General features: G+C 40.4%; 1 protein-coding gene across 1 annotated transcript in view; it reads left to right on the top strand.

The window, feature by feature from the left end:
• LOC137172973 (sodium channel protein type 3 subunit alpha-like) overlaps positions 1–16,119 on the top strand; it is a 243,866-nt gene that overhangs the window by 162,564 nt on the left and 65,183 nt on the right. The window contains exons 20-22 of the mRNA XM_067577634.1: positions 10,006–10,146; positions 10,277–10,397; positions 10,750–10,943. Of these exons, the coding sequence (XP_067433735.1) occupies positions 10,006–10,146; positions 10,277–10,397; positions 10,750–10,943 (456 nt within the window). The remainder of the gene's footprint in view (positions 1–10,005; positions 10,147–10,276; positions 10,398–10,749; positions 10,944–16,119) is intronic.

Genomic DNA, 16,119 nt, shown 5'->3' on the forward strand with positions numbered 1-16,119 from the left:
CCATTTTTAAGAACCTGCAACTGTAAACAAATCTGTTTATTTTTGTTCATTGTGCTTCAACACAACGATATGGAGTTACAGAAGAAATATTACAATAGACGGACTGATGATGAAGTCCAGGCCTCGTTAGGTGTTCATGCAGAGGACGACGTCTAGACGGTGTCACATTTATAAAACAGTAAATTACAATCAACAGGAAACGACTTGAATCTCCTCCATGTTTGCTGTTGTTGCAGTGTCGTGTAAATAATGACTTTCCACTGTTGTCGTTGCTTTATATGCTGTCATTGTTTCTGATAAAGAGCATCAACAGCCGTCGCTTTTTGATACGTCAGCAGACTAATTAGTCTAATCTTTGTGGGGCTTTAGACCGTTGAATGAACCTCTTTGTTCCTTGGATCATTCCTGGACATTAGGCAGGTGTCCATATACTTTTGGCCATATCATGCATTCTTCTGTTTTTTTTTGTTTGTTTGATTTATTTAAATGTCAGAAGCTCATGTTGTTTTCTTCACACTCTTAAACAGGATATAAAACCTTACAGCAGATAGATAAACACGTCTGTGTGATCCTCCACCTCTCTCTCTCCGTCTCTTTGTCTCCGAGTGGTTTACCGGTTCTCCGTCTCTCACATATGCGAACCGTTTTTCCCAGGGGGCTTTGCTCATGGGGGGGGGTTTGTTGTGATGAGGAGGAGCGCCAAAAACAGATCATGTTACCGCTCATTCATCACCACCACCACCTCCCTGCTCTGAGGACGCTGTCAGGTGTGTGTGTGTGTGTGTGTGTGTGTGTGTGTGTGTGTGTGTGTGTGTCGAGCTGTCGGCTGTTTCCAGGACAGCAGCTGCTTCCTGGACTCACATCGACTACCTGAGTTGAACTTTTGCCTGATTCAGAGCTGACTGGAAAAAAGTCCTTAATGACAAAATCATTGAGCGAGCACGAAAAAACAAAATGAACTGTTCTTTCCAGGACAGGAAAAAGATTTTGTAAACACACATTTCGACGGCGTGCGAGGACAGAATCATGATCTTTTTGGCTGTTTTGAACCACATGAGGTTTTGTAGATTAAAGTGAGCAGTCAAGCTAATAATTTGTTTATATCCATCCAGAGCAGGATTTGACCTGGAAGTGAAGCACCATCTGGTTGGGCTGTTTTATGACCCCATTACCAACTGCTGGTTTTAACATGTGATTTGTATCTTTGATTCCAGAAGTGCAGGAGATACATGTCTTAAAATACATGCAATACCTGCAGTAAGACCCAACAACCTCCATCTACAGATCCTTTTCACAGCAGACGTTTGAACGTGTCATACCGGGAAAAACACAGGTGTAATTAATAACATTAATCAAATGCCAGTAGCCCCAAAATGACCTGTGTTTATGTTGCATCCTCTAGTTACCGTAGTAACACCTGAACCTAACTAGACTTTAACCACAGCATCGTCACATCAGGTTAGAAGGGCCGCACACGGTGGAATGACATGTGGTCTTTTAATTTGAAGGGCTGAGATTTCAGGGCGTCGTATTGTACGTGTTATTGACTTTGCTTACTGGGACACCTAAATGGAACAGAGCCCTCGTTAATATTATTAGTAACACCTGTGCTTCTCCTGCTATGACGAATCAAAATGCAGAACCTGCTGCGATAAAGGTCTGTGAGGCAGAGCGGCCTGTACGCAGCCTGACAGGCAGAACTCAGGGGAAAAAGTCTGTAAAACATCATCGTTCATCTGGACTCGAGCTGCAATGACTAATCGATCCACAAGAGATGAATCAGCAACTATTTTGTTTCTTTTCTGTTTCATACGTGATAGTAAACTGAATGTCTTTGGATATTTTGGACTGTTGATCAGACAGAACAAGACATCTGAAGACATCTGAAGGGCTTTACTGCCTGTATAAAAGGCATTTTTCACTATTTTCTGATATTTCATTGACAAAATGATTAATCAAAATTATCGTCAGTTGCGGCCATAATCTGGAAAATGGCAGCTGGACAGTCAGAGGACACTGCTCAGAGAGGGTTTTAGAAAGAAAATCAACACAAAACAATAAAAGCAAAAGGAAGAGAAACAAAAATATAGTTTTCGAATAGTGGAAATTGCATCTGGATCATTAAAAAAAAACATTTAACACAGACAACATAAGAAAAGTCCAGCAGCATCACTCCTCTTCACCTGGGACGCCATGTTTGTTGACAAGTACGTCAACACCACCGACCTCATCTGTCTGCTGAGAGTCGAGATAACAACCAGGTGGAGACTTAACGACTTAAAACTGACCTAGATGCTTATTTATTGTTTATACTGTACATGTACAACATTTCCGTCACAAACTTAAAGCAGAAAGTACTGAAACTTTATTTGTGTTTTAAAAGGACACAAAGTCTCTGACAGACAGAGAAATGAAACAGAAATAAACAGCAACAGTGAGAAAGATATTAAATAAAGGTTGAAAATAATCAGATTTAGATTAAATGTAAATTAACAAAATAGTTGAAGGAATATTAAAGAGTAAAATTGGGGAAAACGGGATCAAAATATAATTATTTCTCTCTGCTGTCCAGCGGCTCAGCTGTGTTTTGCCTTTCTCGTTTCACAGATTGTGTGTGTGTGTGTGTGTGTGTGTGTGTGTGTGTGTGTGTGTGTGTGTGTGTGTGTGTGGTGAAGGTTGGAGGGTTGGCCCACTTTTCCGGGCTACACGATCTGCTTAACTAGTTAAACGAGGTGAATTGGGGGGGATCAGGTGGTCCGCTGCTCCAGAAACTCACACACACACACACATACCTACGCACACACACACACACACACACACACACATACGCACACACACATACAGATGGCTCTTACTCTCAGCAAACATAAACACATCTGTAACCAATGCATGGATACACAGTACACACACTCTCACTCCAACTCTTCCTTCTCTCTGACTGTCAAACTCATCACCATCATTCACACTGGTTATAGAGGGGTTTCCCACCCAGAACAGCAGGTCTTTACTCCAGTTAGAACCAGTCAATTTTCCTGAAGATAAAACAGGTTTATTAACTGTGACTCCACAGCTTCACTGTACTGATGTCTAAAGCCTAAGTTGTACTTTATACCATAAAGTGTCATGTGACAGGTGCCGACCAATAGAAACTTGTCATTTGTTGCCAGACAAAAAAATAAGACTAGACTCAGTTCAGCCTCTGTCTGAAACAGGCCGTTTTAGCTCCTGTCTCTTTAAGACCCCGCCCTCCACTCTGTTCTGATTGGTCAGCTTCAGGAAGGCTACGTTTACAGTAGCAGCAAAACTTCACTTCTTTTTTTAATTCTTTCTTCACTCAAAATACAAACTTCTCAAATCCATCTGTACGTGTCGGAGCCCAAATCCGATCCGAAATTTGTGAGTGAACAACGTGAACAACACATGCGTTAACCTTAGCAACAAAAGCTACCGACTGACGGCCATTTGTGGACACGTGTGAACAGTCTGACATCAGTTCAGTGAGGTAACTTGAAGCCCTGGTTTTTGACTTGCAGGGAGGATTTTTACATATATTTAAGTTTTGGATCTTTGACCATTTCCCCTTTAAGAAGGCACCCATTAGCATTAGAAGGCTAATGCTAATGTATTGGCTACACTCTGATTCTCTTCCCGCTTCACAGTGGCCTTTATGTATCTTGCAGTACAGCAGGTAAGAGAGACATCATTTCCTTATTAAGTTACATCTGACCCAAGCCCAAAGCTTTATGCGAAAAAACCAGTCGAGTTCGGGTCGGGACGCTGAACTCTAGAGACACCAGAGAGAAACTGACAGGTAACAGTTACACTGTTATATATCATAATATGATTAGCAGCCTCCAAATGTATGCAAATCCCAACATAAATGTCACCCTAAGACTTGAAAAGTTGGCAACATTGGAACACAGCAGCAGCAGCAGAGACCGATCAATAACCAATAATTCATGACACATTAGTGGTGAGTGTATAGACAGCACAGAGAGGAAGGAGATCCAGCTCTACATGCTGCTGATCATCCTCTGCCCCCGAGGCTGGAGGGCAGTTAGCTTTTTTACAGCTAGCACTGGCTAACAGGCTAAAAATAGAGCAGGGTGGGGTTATGTCAGGGATCGGGCTACCTGCGGTGACAGAACTATTTTTATTCCCAATAGATAATTCATTCAAACTGCCTCTCTGCACAGCTGAGATTGATCCCTCGTTGTCTAATGTCCCAGTCTAACATCCTGTTTGGACAGGAAATACATCACATGGAGGAGGTAATGTTATCATTTAATGAAGCCTTCAAAACTCAAACCATGAAACTCAATGAGAATAAAGAATTCTTCTTCTCTGATAAAACTTGAGAACCGACCAATCACAGAGCTTCATATTCTGTTGCCGTGCAGAAAACAAAGGGGAAAGTTAAAGGTTAGACCTTATAGAACTCAATTCATACATTTAACATTTTAGATTTGTTCACTTTTATTGATTTTCGAATCAGATTTTGGATCAAAACTGCTGTGACGTCTGTAGGAGCAGCTGCAGAGTCCAAAACATAGGAAGATATTTCTTTTAAAGTAATTTACTTTTATACTTTTTGTTCTCTGGTAGATTTAAAATGCTTAAAATCCTTCAGCAGATTGTCAGAATAAAGGTTTGATTTACTTATCTCGACACCTCTGCAGATTTCTAATATTTAACCCAACAGTGATGTCACAGTGTACTGAAACACCCCGGTGTACACTTCTACATCACTCCAGCAAGGTGAGGAGCAAAAACAAGATGCTTTAAAGAGATGTTACTCTTTAAAGCAGCTATGATCGATATTTTTAGAACAATAGTGACTCTGCAGCTCCTCTCGGCTTTACGGAGCTTTACGGAGTTTCAGCTCATTGTTTATCTGTCCGGCTGCAACTTTACTGTTCTGGTTCACTCTCAGCACTCTCATAGTGTCGTTTTCAGATAAAAAGCTGTAAAAAGCCGCTGTACACTACCTGCTCAGCATCAAACAGACACAGTTAGCTGTAGACTAGCTGGTGAACATAGTGGAGCATTTAGCAGCTAAAGAGCCAGATATTTCCCTCAGGAGTTGGTAGAGAGTAAAAACAGAAGCTAAAAGAGAGTGAATATTGGACTTACATTCACCAGGTGGACAGAAACACGACTCCACATGAATGATAATGTTGCTCCGTAACTGCTGGATGTGGAAATAAGCAACTGTTTGCTAACATGTTAGCCACAACTACTCTATTAGCTGATAATATGACAGAAGTCATGTTTAGAGACTATTCTGCTGAAAACAAGTGGACAAAAAACATCATTTCAAGCAGCTTTAACCAGATTGAAACTACAAAGGATCAAGAATAGAACCCTGAGGAACCCCACAAGTAATTATTGACATTATCAATGTGATGATCATGTGTAACTGCTGGATGTGGAAACAAGCAACTGTTTGCTAACAAGTTGAAGGCTACTACTTGTTTCTGATGAAAACAAGCGAACAAAAAACAGGCTTAAAATACATTTTGAACAAAGCAGATTATAAATGAAAAGAGAGGATGATAAAAGTAAAAAGGAAACAAAACAAAACATTTTATATGTGAGTTTTAGGACAGTCAGTGGTTATTTTTATACTAACAAAATAAAGTGACGCTGCTGATTATTTGTACGTATCAGCAGGTTAAACGAGTGAACAGATGAAACGGATGAAGACAGTCTTCTATCTTCTATCTTCAGCTCTGTCACTGATGTGTTATTTGCTTTTAGCAGCAAGGTCATTGGTCGAGCTGTTAGGACATGTTGCCATGTTAACCAATCAACAGCATTGATCTATTGGTGTTTGGGTCCGGGCTGTAGCCAATCAGATGCCGTCATTTTGGAACAGTGAGAGCGAGCATGTGACAGCTGGACACCGATCTATAACACAACACACAACACACACACCACCAGCTGGGATCAATACACACACACACACACACACACACACACACACACACGTTTTTTTTCCTCTTTCACACACACTTTATACTGTGTCACGTGCAGTACACACACACACACACACACACACACACATTGTGTAATGTACGTATTGATTACAATACCCAATATTGGCTCAAGTCAAACTAAAACTACCTCTTTTAAAACTTTTAAACATGTATTTTAAATACTGTAATAGTGTTAAAGTATCTAATATTAAATATATCAAGTGGAAAAGTTTTGGTTGGAAATGGTTTAAATCAAAAAAAAGTTTGATTCATGAATTTATTTGCAGTTTTATTTAGTATTTTGTGTTTTAAACTACAATTTAATTGTTGTTTTTTTAATTAAAAAGATGCCAATTCTAAGATAAAAATTAATTCACTTTGACACACACCAAAAATTAATGTATTGAATCTGTTTAATAATTAAAATTAATTAAATAATCAATTATATAAGGTTTAAATTAAAGAAATCAGCTTGTTAAAGGACTAAAATACAATAAAATAGAAAATAAAACTCAGCAGTTAAAATTGAGACTCAACTGTTGCTGTTTTGTTTATTTAACAGAGTAATTAAAGTAATCTGGAGCTTCTAACATATAAATGTTCAGCAGTTTTTTAGCAAAGTTGTAAAATATATTTGCAGATTTCAAAATGCAAATAAAAGCAGATTAAAACCTACTTTTATAATTTATCATAAAATGAAAGTAAAATGTTATTTTTCTAATGTAGTGAAGTAAAAGTGAACACTTAAGTATAAATTCTTTAAAAAAACATTAAGTGTGTTTCTTAATTAATTTACACAACATGACACAACCTGTTTCATGTTGCACACACACACACACACACACACACACACAGGTCAAAGGTTACTTCCTGGTGTTAGATATTGACCCACTGGCCCGGTTTCCTCTTACACAACCTGAAACTGGGAAGCTGCTGGATCCAGTCGAGTTGTTACGTAACAACCAACCAGCTGTGGGAATCCAGCCTGCAGGGTGTGTGTGTGTGTGTGTGTGTGTGTGTGTGTGTGTGTGTGTGTGTGTGTGTGTAATGTCACTGCCTTGTCATCAATACATGTATGTTTGTGCATCAGCGGTGGGAATGTTTGTTTGTTTGTTTTTTACAGTACCATTAAAACAACACCGCAGCCTGTCAACCTTTTCCAATAAGCAGATCAATCAATTGCAATTAACATCATCCAATCAAAGAGTAAAACTAACAGAAAGTAACATTTGGACCATTGAAAGACACAATCCTCAATCCAAGTATCCGTTCACTCATTCACTGCTCCACTAGATAGTTTCTCAAAACATTAAAACATTAAAATGAGATTTTATAATCTTACTAATCATTGTCAGTTTGTGTTCAAGTTATTTATAATGTGTTTTATTTATACTATAATTAACAGTACAGTAATTTTCACTTCTATAAAATGCAGCACATTGTGATTGTTCATACATGTCACAGACACGTTTGAAGGCAAAATACAGCAGATAAATTTACACACAAAACCACTCAAATACACTGTAAATATAGTAAATTTACATGTTTTCATTTAGCAGAAGCTTTTATCCAAAGTGACTGATACAACACAAGCAGGCATCTAGTCAGGAGACAACAACACCAGTAAGAGCCATAAAGCTGAAGTTTAGGACCAATAGGACGTAGATGCCAACAGGCTGTGCAACAAGTCAATGATTAGACTGCATAGAAGCATGTTTTTTTGTGCAGCAGTGTTCGGAACAGGAAATGGGAAGTGATTTCAAACACAGTCCAGATTACTCAGAGAAACCAGGTTACACAAGTAATCACATGTAATATAGTGACCTGCTGAATCTGTGTACACATGATTTCTCTTCTCTCACTTATTTTAACTGTATTAGTGAAGGAATTTTTCTTGGTTTTATTTTTATATTTTACTTTTACTTCGTGATAATCTTACGTTTCCAAAATAAAAGAAAATCACACAGCTGTTCTAGTGAAGCTCTGGCTCGCAGGCAGGCATAAAAGTGGAAAAGTCGCACACTCATAACTGATGAATTTATTTTATTATTGTAACAGATGAAGGTGAACATTTTGGCAAACTTTTATTTTGAAGAGGTGTGAGTTTTGACTCTCTGATGCAATTTTGGATGTAATTACTTTAAATACAAGGACCAGCTGCTCTGTTGATACTTAAGCTGTCTTTTTTATACATATACATACATGTAAAAATGTGCTTAGAAGAGGTTAAAGTCCAAAAAATCTCTAATCCTCCACCCTGATTACTGGAACCAGGTTTGTTTTAACATGACAGCTAGAAGTTAAAGTCTAAAAACACTACAATACACAAGATATCGTACTTAAATTGTAGAAAAAAATAACAATTTTAAACTTTTCAAGCTTGAGACTTGATGTGTGAAGATGTTTGTGATTCTGCAGGTGTTTCTGGTCATTTAACATATAAAATAAAGTTTTAGCCAAAGGCCAGGAGCTGCTTCCTGTTTCTCTGCAGCAGCAGCAGCAGCGTATGGAGCGTTCTGCTGAAGGGCCTTTGAGCCTGCAGGCGTGAGGTCCGCTGGCTGTAATCAGAGGAAGAAGCTGCTACTTAATCCACCTGACCTACACACACACACACACAAACACACTCAGCAGTGGTTAAAGAGAAGCTAATCTGGCTAAGAGCAGCTCTCCAAGTTAGTGATCAGTTACCGAGAGTCTCAGGCATTATTCATCTACCTGCACTGGAAACTGTGACACCACAGAGAGAGAGAGTGTGTGACTAAAGATAGAGATATATAGTGAGAGAGAGGAGGAGGAGGAGGAGGAGGAAACGGACTGAAGATGATGATGTTCTTGTGATTTGTTTCCTGGTTTATTTATTTCTGCTCCTTCAGTTTCTGTGTCAAGCTCAAACAAGCATTTCATCATCAGTCTGAGTCCTACAGACGTTAACGCACGTCCCTGCGGATAGAAGCTGAAGTTTTCATCACAGACACAACAAACAACATACTGATGATGTAGCTGCATGTTAACAGCGTAGCAACGTTAGCCTGTCGTTTAGTCCAGACTGAAACATCTCAACAGCTATCAGATGGATTTCCATGAAATTTTCTCCAGACGTTTGTTGTCCACAGAAGATAAATCCTCCTGACTCTGGTGATCCTCTCACTTTACCTCTAGCGCCACCATGAGGTTGATATTTATAGTTCAGAGTGAAATATCTTGACTACTGTCGGATAGATCGCCATGAAATCTGCTGTATAAACTCCTCAGAAGATCGTGTCTCCTGACTTTGATAATCGTTGGTGACTTAATGTGAACGTTGCTTTGGATGAAAGTGTTCAGATGAATGAATGTGATCTTCTGTCTTTTCCTCTCGTTCCACCAGCAGGTCAAAGTTTTCACTTATTCAGTGAAATATCTCTGGTTCAGACATTCATGGTTCCCAGATGACGTATTCTAATGACCTTGGTGATCATTTCATTTACCTCTAGCGCCACCATGAGGTGGACATTTATGTTTTTTAAATTTCTCAACAATTATTGGATTTATCATTAGATTAGTGTGGTTCATGGTCCCCAAAGGATGAACTGTAAACTGTCTGTAAACAGACTGTCCAATACTTTGCTTTATGACCAAATACCTGCAGAACTCATGACATGCTAACATGGACACTAAACTAACATGGTGGGGATGGTCAACATGTTATTTTCTAATCATCAACATGCTAGCATTGTTAGCATTTAGCTTAAAGCACTGCTAGTACAACCTCTCAGAGCTGCTGGCGTGTCTGTAGACTCCTAATTTGATGCTCTGATGTCCACTGAGGCCACCTGACACAATCTGCTGCCAGTGTAGCTGCATATTCTGACGTGTTTTTGTAGATAATGGTGTCATTTTTCAGCACAGGTATATAACAGCTGTTGCTGTGTTCCCGTCTCTCAAACTGAGGTTTTTAATGCTTATAAAACTGCATCTGACTTACTGGTAAAACTGACACAAAACACACAAGTCCTGACTCTTGCTCTCTCTCTTCCTCTGTCTCCAGCTGTTGAACCTCTTCCTGGCTCTGCTCCTCAGCAGCTTCAGCTCGGACAACCTGTCGGCTCCGGACGACGACGGAGAAATGAACAACCTGCAAATCGCCATCCACAGGATCACCAGAGGCCTCGCCTGGTGCCGCAGACAGGTACTTGTGTCAGATATACAGACTGTCTGACAGTCGGCGCACCTGTTTGTACACCTGTGTGACTGTCTTGTAGAGCGCAGACAGTTTATATGTATGTATGTGTGTGTGTGTGTGTGTGTGTGTGATGCAGGTGGTGGATTTCTTCAACGGGAATCTGAAGCGTCGTCGTCAGAAGCGAAAGGAGGCGAAAGCCATGATGAAACTCAAACGTCTGAGCACCATCCACACCGAGGCCAACGGAGCCGTCATAGGTAACACACGTACAGTAACATCTCTAAAATCCTGCATCGTACTGCGGTTGTTATCAGTGATGCGTCACAGTTGTGGCATTCAAGGATGCTGGGACATCTGAGGTTTGAGAGTCACACAGCAGAAATGATGTATGCACAACATTAAATGTGTAGGAACTCTGAGAATCAGGAGAAATTTATACAGATTTGAGTCCAATTTATGGACAGTGTGCAGGATTTTCTTCAAAACCAAGTCAATTTATCAATGTTTTCAAATGTCTGAGCATCTTGAACACACAATAAGGAGTTTTTAAGACTTGGCTCCCAGAACCAGTAACGGAGCGTCCGTGCATCTCGTCTGTTTGCCTCTCAGGTCGTCACGTAGAGAAGTACGTGGTGCCAGAGGACGACAGCTACATGACGAACCCCAACCTGACCATCAGCGTCCCCATCGCCCCCGGAGAGTCGGACGTGGAGTTTCCAGAGGAGGAAGAGGAGGAGGAGGAGGATGGGGAGGAGGACCAGAGTGAGGACTCTGAGGAAGAAGAGGAGGAGGAGCAGGAGGAGGTAGGAAGGAGATCTGACTGATTGTCTGTTCATCTGACTGTGTGGCTTTCTAGTTCGCTCACACACACGCACACACACACACACACACACACACACACACACACACACACACACAAACGTGTACCTGTGTCTGATGTAAACAAGCTCAGGTGTGTGTGTGTGAGTCAGCTGTTGTTCCCCCCGAGGTTACCATCTAAAGATCTCTCAGCTGGTCTGTGTGTGTGTGTGAGCAGAGAAATGAACAATAATATATATATATATAATATTTATATATATATAAACACTGAGAAATTACACATTGAATTAAAATATGATGAACTTTCTAAAGGGCCAAACAAAAGAGGAAACAAGAGTGTTTCTCCTGAAAACAAAAACTGTGTTTATGTTCTTCAGAACAAAGTGAGGAAAAAAGGTGTCAAGAAGTATCACCTCATATTTATATCTTATATTAATTTATTTATAATTAATAGGCTGAAAATCCACTGACGCGTCTCAGCATAAGATTGTATATTTTAAACATCTATGTCGCCTTTTCTCTGACTTTGTTCTGGAGAATAAAGACGGCGGTGGAACATAAATAAATACATTTATTTAAAGGTACACTGCAGAGTTTTCTTGTAAACAAACAAAAGTTTTGTTTATTTGGTTTTGTCATAAAACAAAAACCTACACATGACACACTTCTCCTCATATTCACCAGTAAAACTAACAAACAAAAGCACAACAGAGAGTTTCTTCTGCATATAACTGAAGTAATGACAAAGATAAAAACACTTAAAAGTTAAAATCACTTATCTCCATGGTGATCGTGGTCTGACGTCATGACAACGACAAACATGGCTGCTCCTCTGATACACTACTGGCTGAAAGTTGTGACATCCAGATATATTATTATATATAAGTTGTGTTTTTATATTCAGTATAAACTCGTTGTTGAACACGTTTCCTTTCTCATAAAACATTTGCAAAGTTTATTTTTGAATCCTGCGTTATTCTTCTTCTCTGTTTTTGTCTTCTCTGTTTCTGTGTTTTACTGCCACCTGTTGACCAGTGGAATGATGTGAAACCACTGGGAGGAATATGATCAGATTCTCCTGATACTTCAGTGTTTCCCCTAGAATTTTTTTCAGGCCTGGTGATACGCACCAAAAAAAACCCTAAAGGGACGAGACGCGTGGGACGGCATGTTTGCTTCGGGCAGGTTATATTTGCATTCAATGTTTGGTTTGCTCGTTATATTCACGACTTCAAACAAAGTGGTCACAAGGAGAGGATGACTTAATAAGCTTCCCCTCTCACTTCTTCTTCATCTGTATTTTTGCTTGACTCCAGAGTTTTGGAGAAAAATGTTGATATATTTGTTTGTCTGTCACCTGCGTAAGAGCTTTTTCTCTTTGTAGGCGGCACTATGCTCACGTTAGCTAACCTGCATCCCACACGCTCTCACTCTGCAGTAATTTAAAGGGTCTCTGATAGCAGAAAAGATTCCCAAACACTAGTGATTATTGATTTCCAAATTAATGGATATTTGGCGTTATATTAGGCATTTAAAAAACGATTTTTTTGGCCCCATTTGGCCTGTACAATTATAGGGGAAACACTGCACTTTTCACTCTTATTAACATCTTCTGGATTTGATATTTCCATAACATAAATCATGAAGTCTCAGAGTTGTTTTTTTCACAAACACCACCATCACAAACCCCTCCAGGAGCAGCTCTGGGCTGTGGTCACATTCAGTACTGAAGGATCATGTGACTCTGAGCTCAAATAATAATAAAACTTCCGCCTTCATACAGCAGCAGCAGCAGTAAACACCAAAACTGGATCCATCAGGTCAAATGTTGGAACATGATCTCCAGCTTCTTAACAACTGTAATCATCACAAGAAGCTAAAAATACTTCAACAAAAATATGATAAAAGTTGATTCAATGCAAACATGTAAATGAAAAGTATGAATAATATGAATAAATCAGGTTTCTGTGCTGTGAATCTCTGAGCTCATGAACACAGACTGTGTGTCTCTATATATAAACAGTATCTTTGTAATGGATGGACTGGCTCAATTCATTACACACACACACACACACACACACACACACACACACAGTAAGAGGGTCCCCTCACATAGAATTGGAGGCCTCAGGCAGTGCATTATGGTCCGGCGTTTTTCTCACTCTGCAGCGCTGTGTGTGTGTGATGTGTTTGTGCTAAAAGGTTGTATATTCGTGTGTGTGTGTGTGTGTTAGTCTGTGTGTGTGTGTGTGTGTGTGTGTGTGTGTGTTAGTGTGTATGTGTGCATCTGTGGAAGTGATGCAAGTTTGTGTGTGTGTGAGTGTGTGTGTGTGTGTGTGTGTATGTATGTATGTGTGTGTGTGTGTGTGTGTGTGTGTGTGTGTGTGTGTGTGTGTGTGTATGTATGTGTGTGTGTGTGCCTCCTGTCTCTCTTCATCTATTCACAGGACAAAAGTCCAACTGAGCCAAAGACACCTTGTGTGTGTGTGTGTGTGTGTGTGCGTGTGTGTGTGTGTGTGTGTGTGTGTGTTGTTGTCACATTTTTCAGTCTAATATCTCCTTCAGGAACAGAACTCATAAAGCTAAAATGTCTCACTGTGTTGGTGTGTGTGTGTTTATGTGTGTGTGTGTGTGTGTGTGTTTGTGTGTGTGTGTGTGTGTGTGTGTGTGTTCGTGTGTGTGTGTATTGAGGAAGCAGGAGGAGTAGAAGAAGAGGGAGAGGAGATGTTTAGTTTCCTCTCTCCTCTCTTTGTATCTAACATGAAATGACAGATTTGTGTCGTGCTGTGTGTGTGTGTGTGTGTGTGTGTGTGTGTGCGTGTGTGTGTGTGTGTGTAGTACACCTGTGCTGACTCAGTTCATCATCACCTCTCCTCTTTAATCATGTTGTGCACCTGTTCTCTGTCTCTCTCCATGTCCCTGTACTACAGTGGTTCCCAACATGAGGGTTGGGACTCACAAAAGTGTCACAAGATAAATCTGAAGAGTCACAAGTTAATTTACAGGATCGAAAAAGTATCTGAAACATCAAAAACACGTTTTGCAGCACTAAATTGTTTCTACTTTTGCAGACTTTTCTGTAATCTCTGCTATTATCTTGTGAAGAGTTTTATCCTCCTGCCTCTAAAATATGTTTGTTTAACAATCTTACAAAGAAAAATCACTCTATTAATACAATAATGAATGAATTTTTGTGTCATACCATTAAAAATGGTTCATTCCCAGTGTTTCTCCTATAATAGTACATAGTATGAGAACCCCCACCAGGCCAAAAAAATATTTTTAACGCCAAATATCCATTAATTTGGAAATCAATAGCATTTAGTCGTCTCTGTGCAGCACTGTTCTGAAATGTGAGTTAACCTCTGTGTTGTTGCCATGGAAACTCTTGGTAGCGTAGCTGCTTTTAAGGAATATGGCAGTATGTAATATGTGTGCGTAGCGAGTGAGTGAGTGGGTGAGAGAGAGCGAGCGGCAGAAAAGTGATGGTGAACGCAGCGGAGCAGAGGAAAAGGTTAGCACGAAGTTGTCAGTCTGGCGGTAAATGTTCAGTACAGACTACAGTGTGTCTGCAGCTTCACAAGACCAAGAAAAGTCTGTTGTTTCCCCAACTGCTGGAAAAGTGAAGGGGGTTAGCTTCAAAGTTAGCAACAAGGGGTTAGCCTGACCCCTAAAGTCCACCGGGCGCGTGTGTGTCGTGTTCCGGCTCCGACGCGGCTGCCGGAGCTGATCGCGGCCGCTCTAGTCAATGTATCTGATTCCACCGGGCGCTGCGGCGCGTTTCAGAAGCGGCTCTCCGCTCCGCTGCGCTAAAGATAGGCACCTTGTCTATTTTTTACGGAAGCCGCGTCAAGCAGCACAGAGCAGATCGAGCTGGGCAGGAAGTCAGACACAGAAACAGCATTGAGCATCTGGTCAATTTTCAAAATAAAACACCCCTGATGTTGTATATCAACAATAAACGCAATTAAAACAGATGAATAAAGAAACCGTTTATCTACGTAGCCTAATTAACCATAGTAGAAGCACAAAAATCAAGGAAAATGACCAAATCAATGAAAGCTGAGTAAGTTAACAAAATTGGGCAGTTTAGTTGCCCTGCTACTACAGTAATTACGGTAGCCTAAAGGGACTTTATCAGCAGCGCACACGCACCCGGTGGAATCCTGGGTAACCTGACGACGCTAAAGAGAGAAATAGAGAGTGTGTGCTGTAGACCTCTGTTGTCCAAAAACTATTAAAAACACATCAAGGAGTCACAACGCTGCACATGCGGTTATTAGATTTGTTGACAATAAGAAAAATATAGAAAATCACCATCTTTAATTAACCTTTAAATGGAGGCACAAGATGATCACAAGCAGCAGATGTGATTGTACACAAACCTCTACTTCTAGTGCAGACAGGAAGTTGAGAGTCGAAGCACTTCCTTGTTATTTTGTTTTATTGAAGCCTCCCAGTCATCCAGGTCTTTGTAGATCCAGAAGGGTTCACTTTAGATTTCTTGAATCAAAAGGTTTCTTCAGTTCTGGTTCTTCAGCAGAACTGGATGAGAAGAGAAATGTCTTCAATGTCTTCAAGCCCCTCTGGATACTCTGCTGTTATTGCATTTTAAAACTTAATTATATTCATGTTTTCAGAGGAATTACACAAAATCGTACGACAACATAAACATTAATCAGTAAAATGTGTCATTATACAAACAAGCAGCTCTATTCTGTTCTGTTCTAGCTTCTCTTTCTCTGTGTATGCATGCAGCAGGAGCCGGTTAGCCATGAGGTGAAACATGCAAATGCACACACACACACACACACACACACACACACACACACACACACACACACACACACACACACACAGTCCCACAGGGCTCGGGGCGTCAGCTTTGAAAGGCTGTTAATTGTCGCCAACATGACTTTAATCAGAGTTTAGCTTCCACCTTCATCACTCTCTCTCTCTCTCTCACACACACACACACACACACAGAAGCAAACACACACACACACACACACTGACCTACTGTGAAAGGGCAGCGTAAATAGAACAAAACTCAGGAGCATATTTTCCCCCCAAAACGGCTGATGTCAACTTGGAAAGAGAGCGAGAGAGTGTTGTGTGAGATGAGAGGCTGCTGGGGGAGTCGGGACAGTAGAGGGGGGG

The sequence above is a fragment of the Thunnus thynnus genome, chromosome 21, assembly GCF_963924715.1.
Source record: "Thunnus thynnus chromosome 21, fThuThy2.1, whole genome shotgun sequence".
NCBI lineage: Eukaryota > Metazoa > Chordata > Actinopteri > Scombriformes > Scombridae > Thunnus > Thunnus thynnus.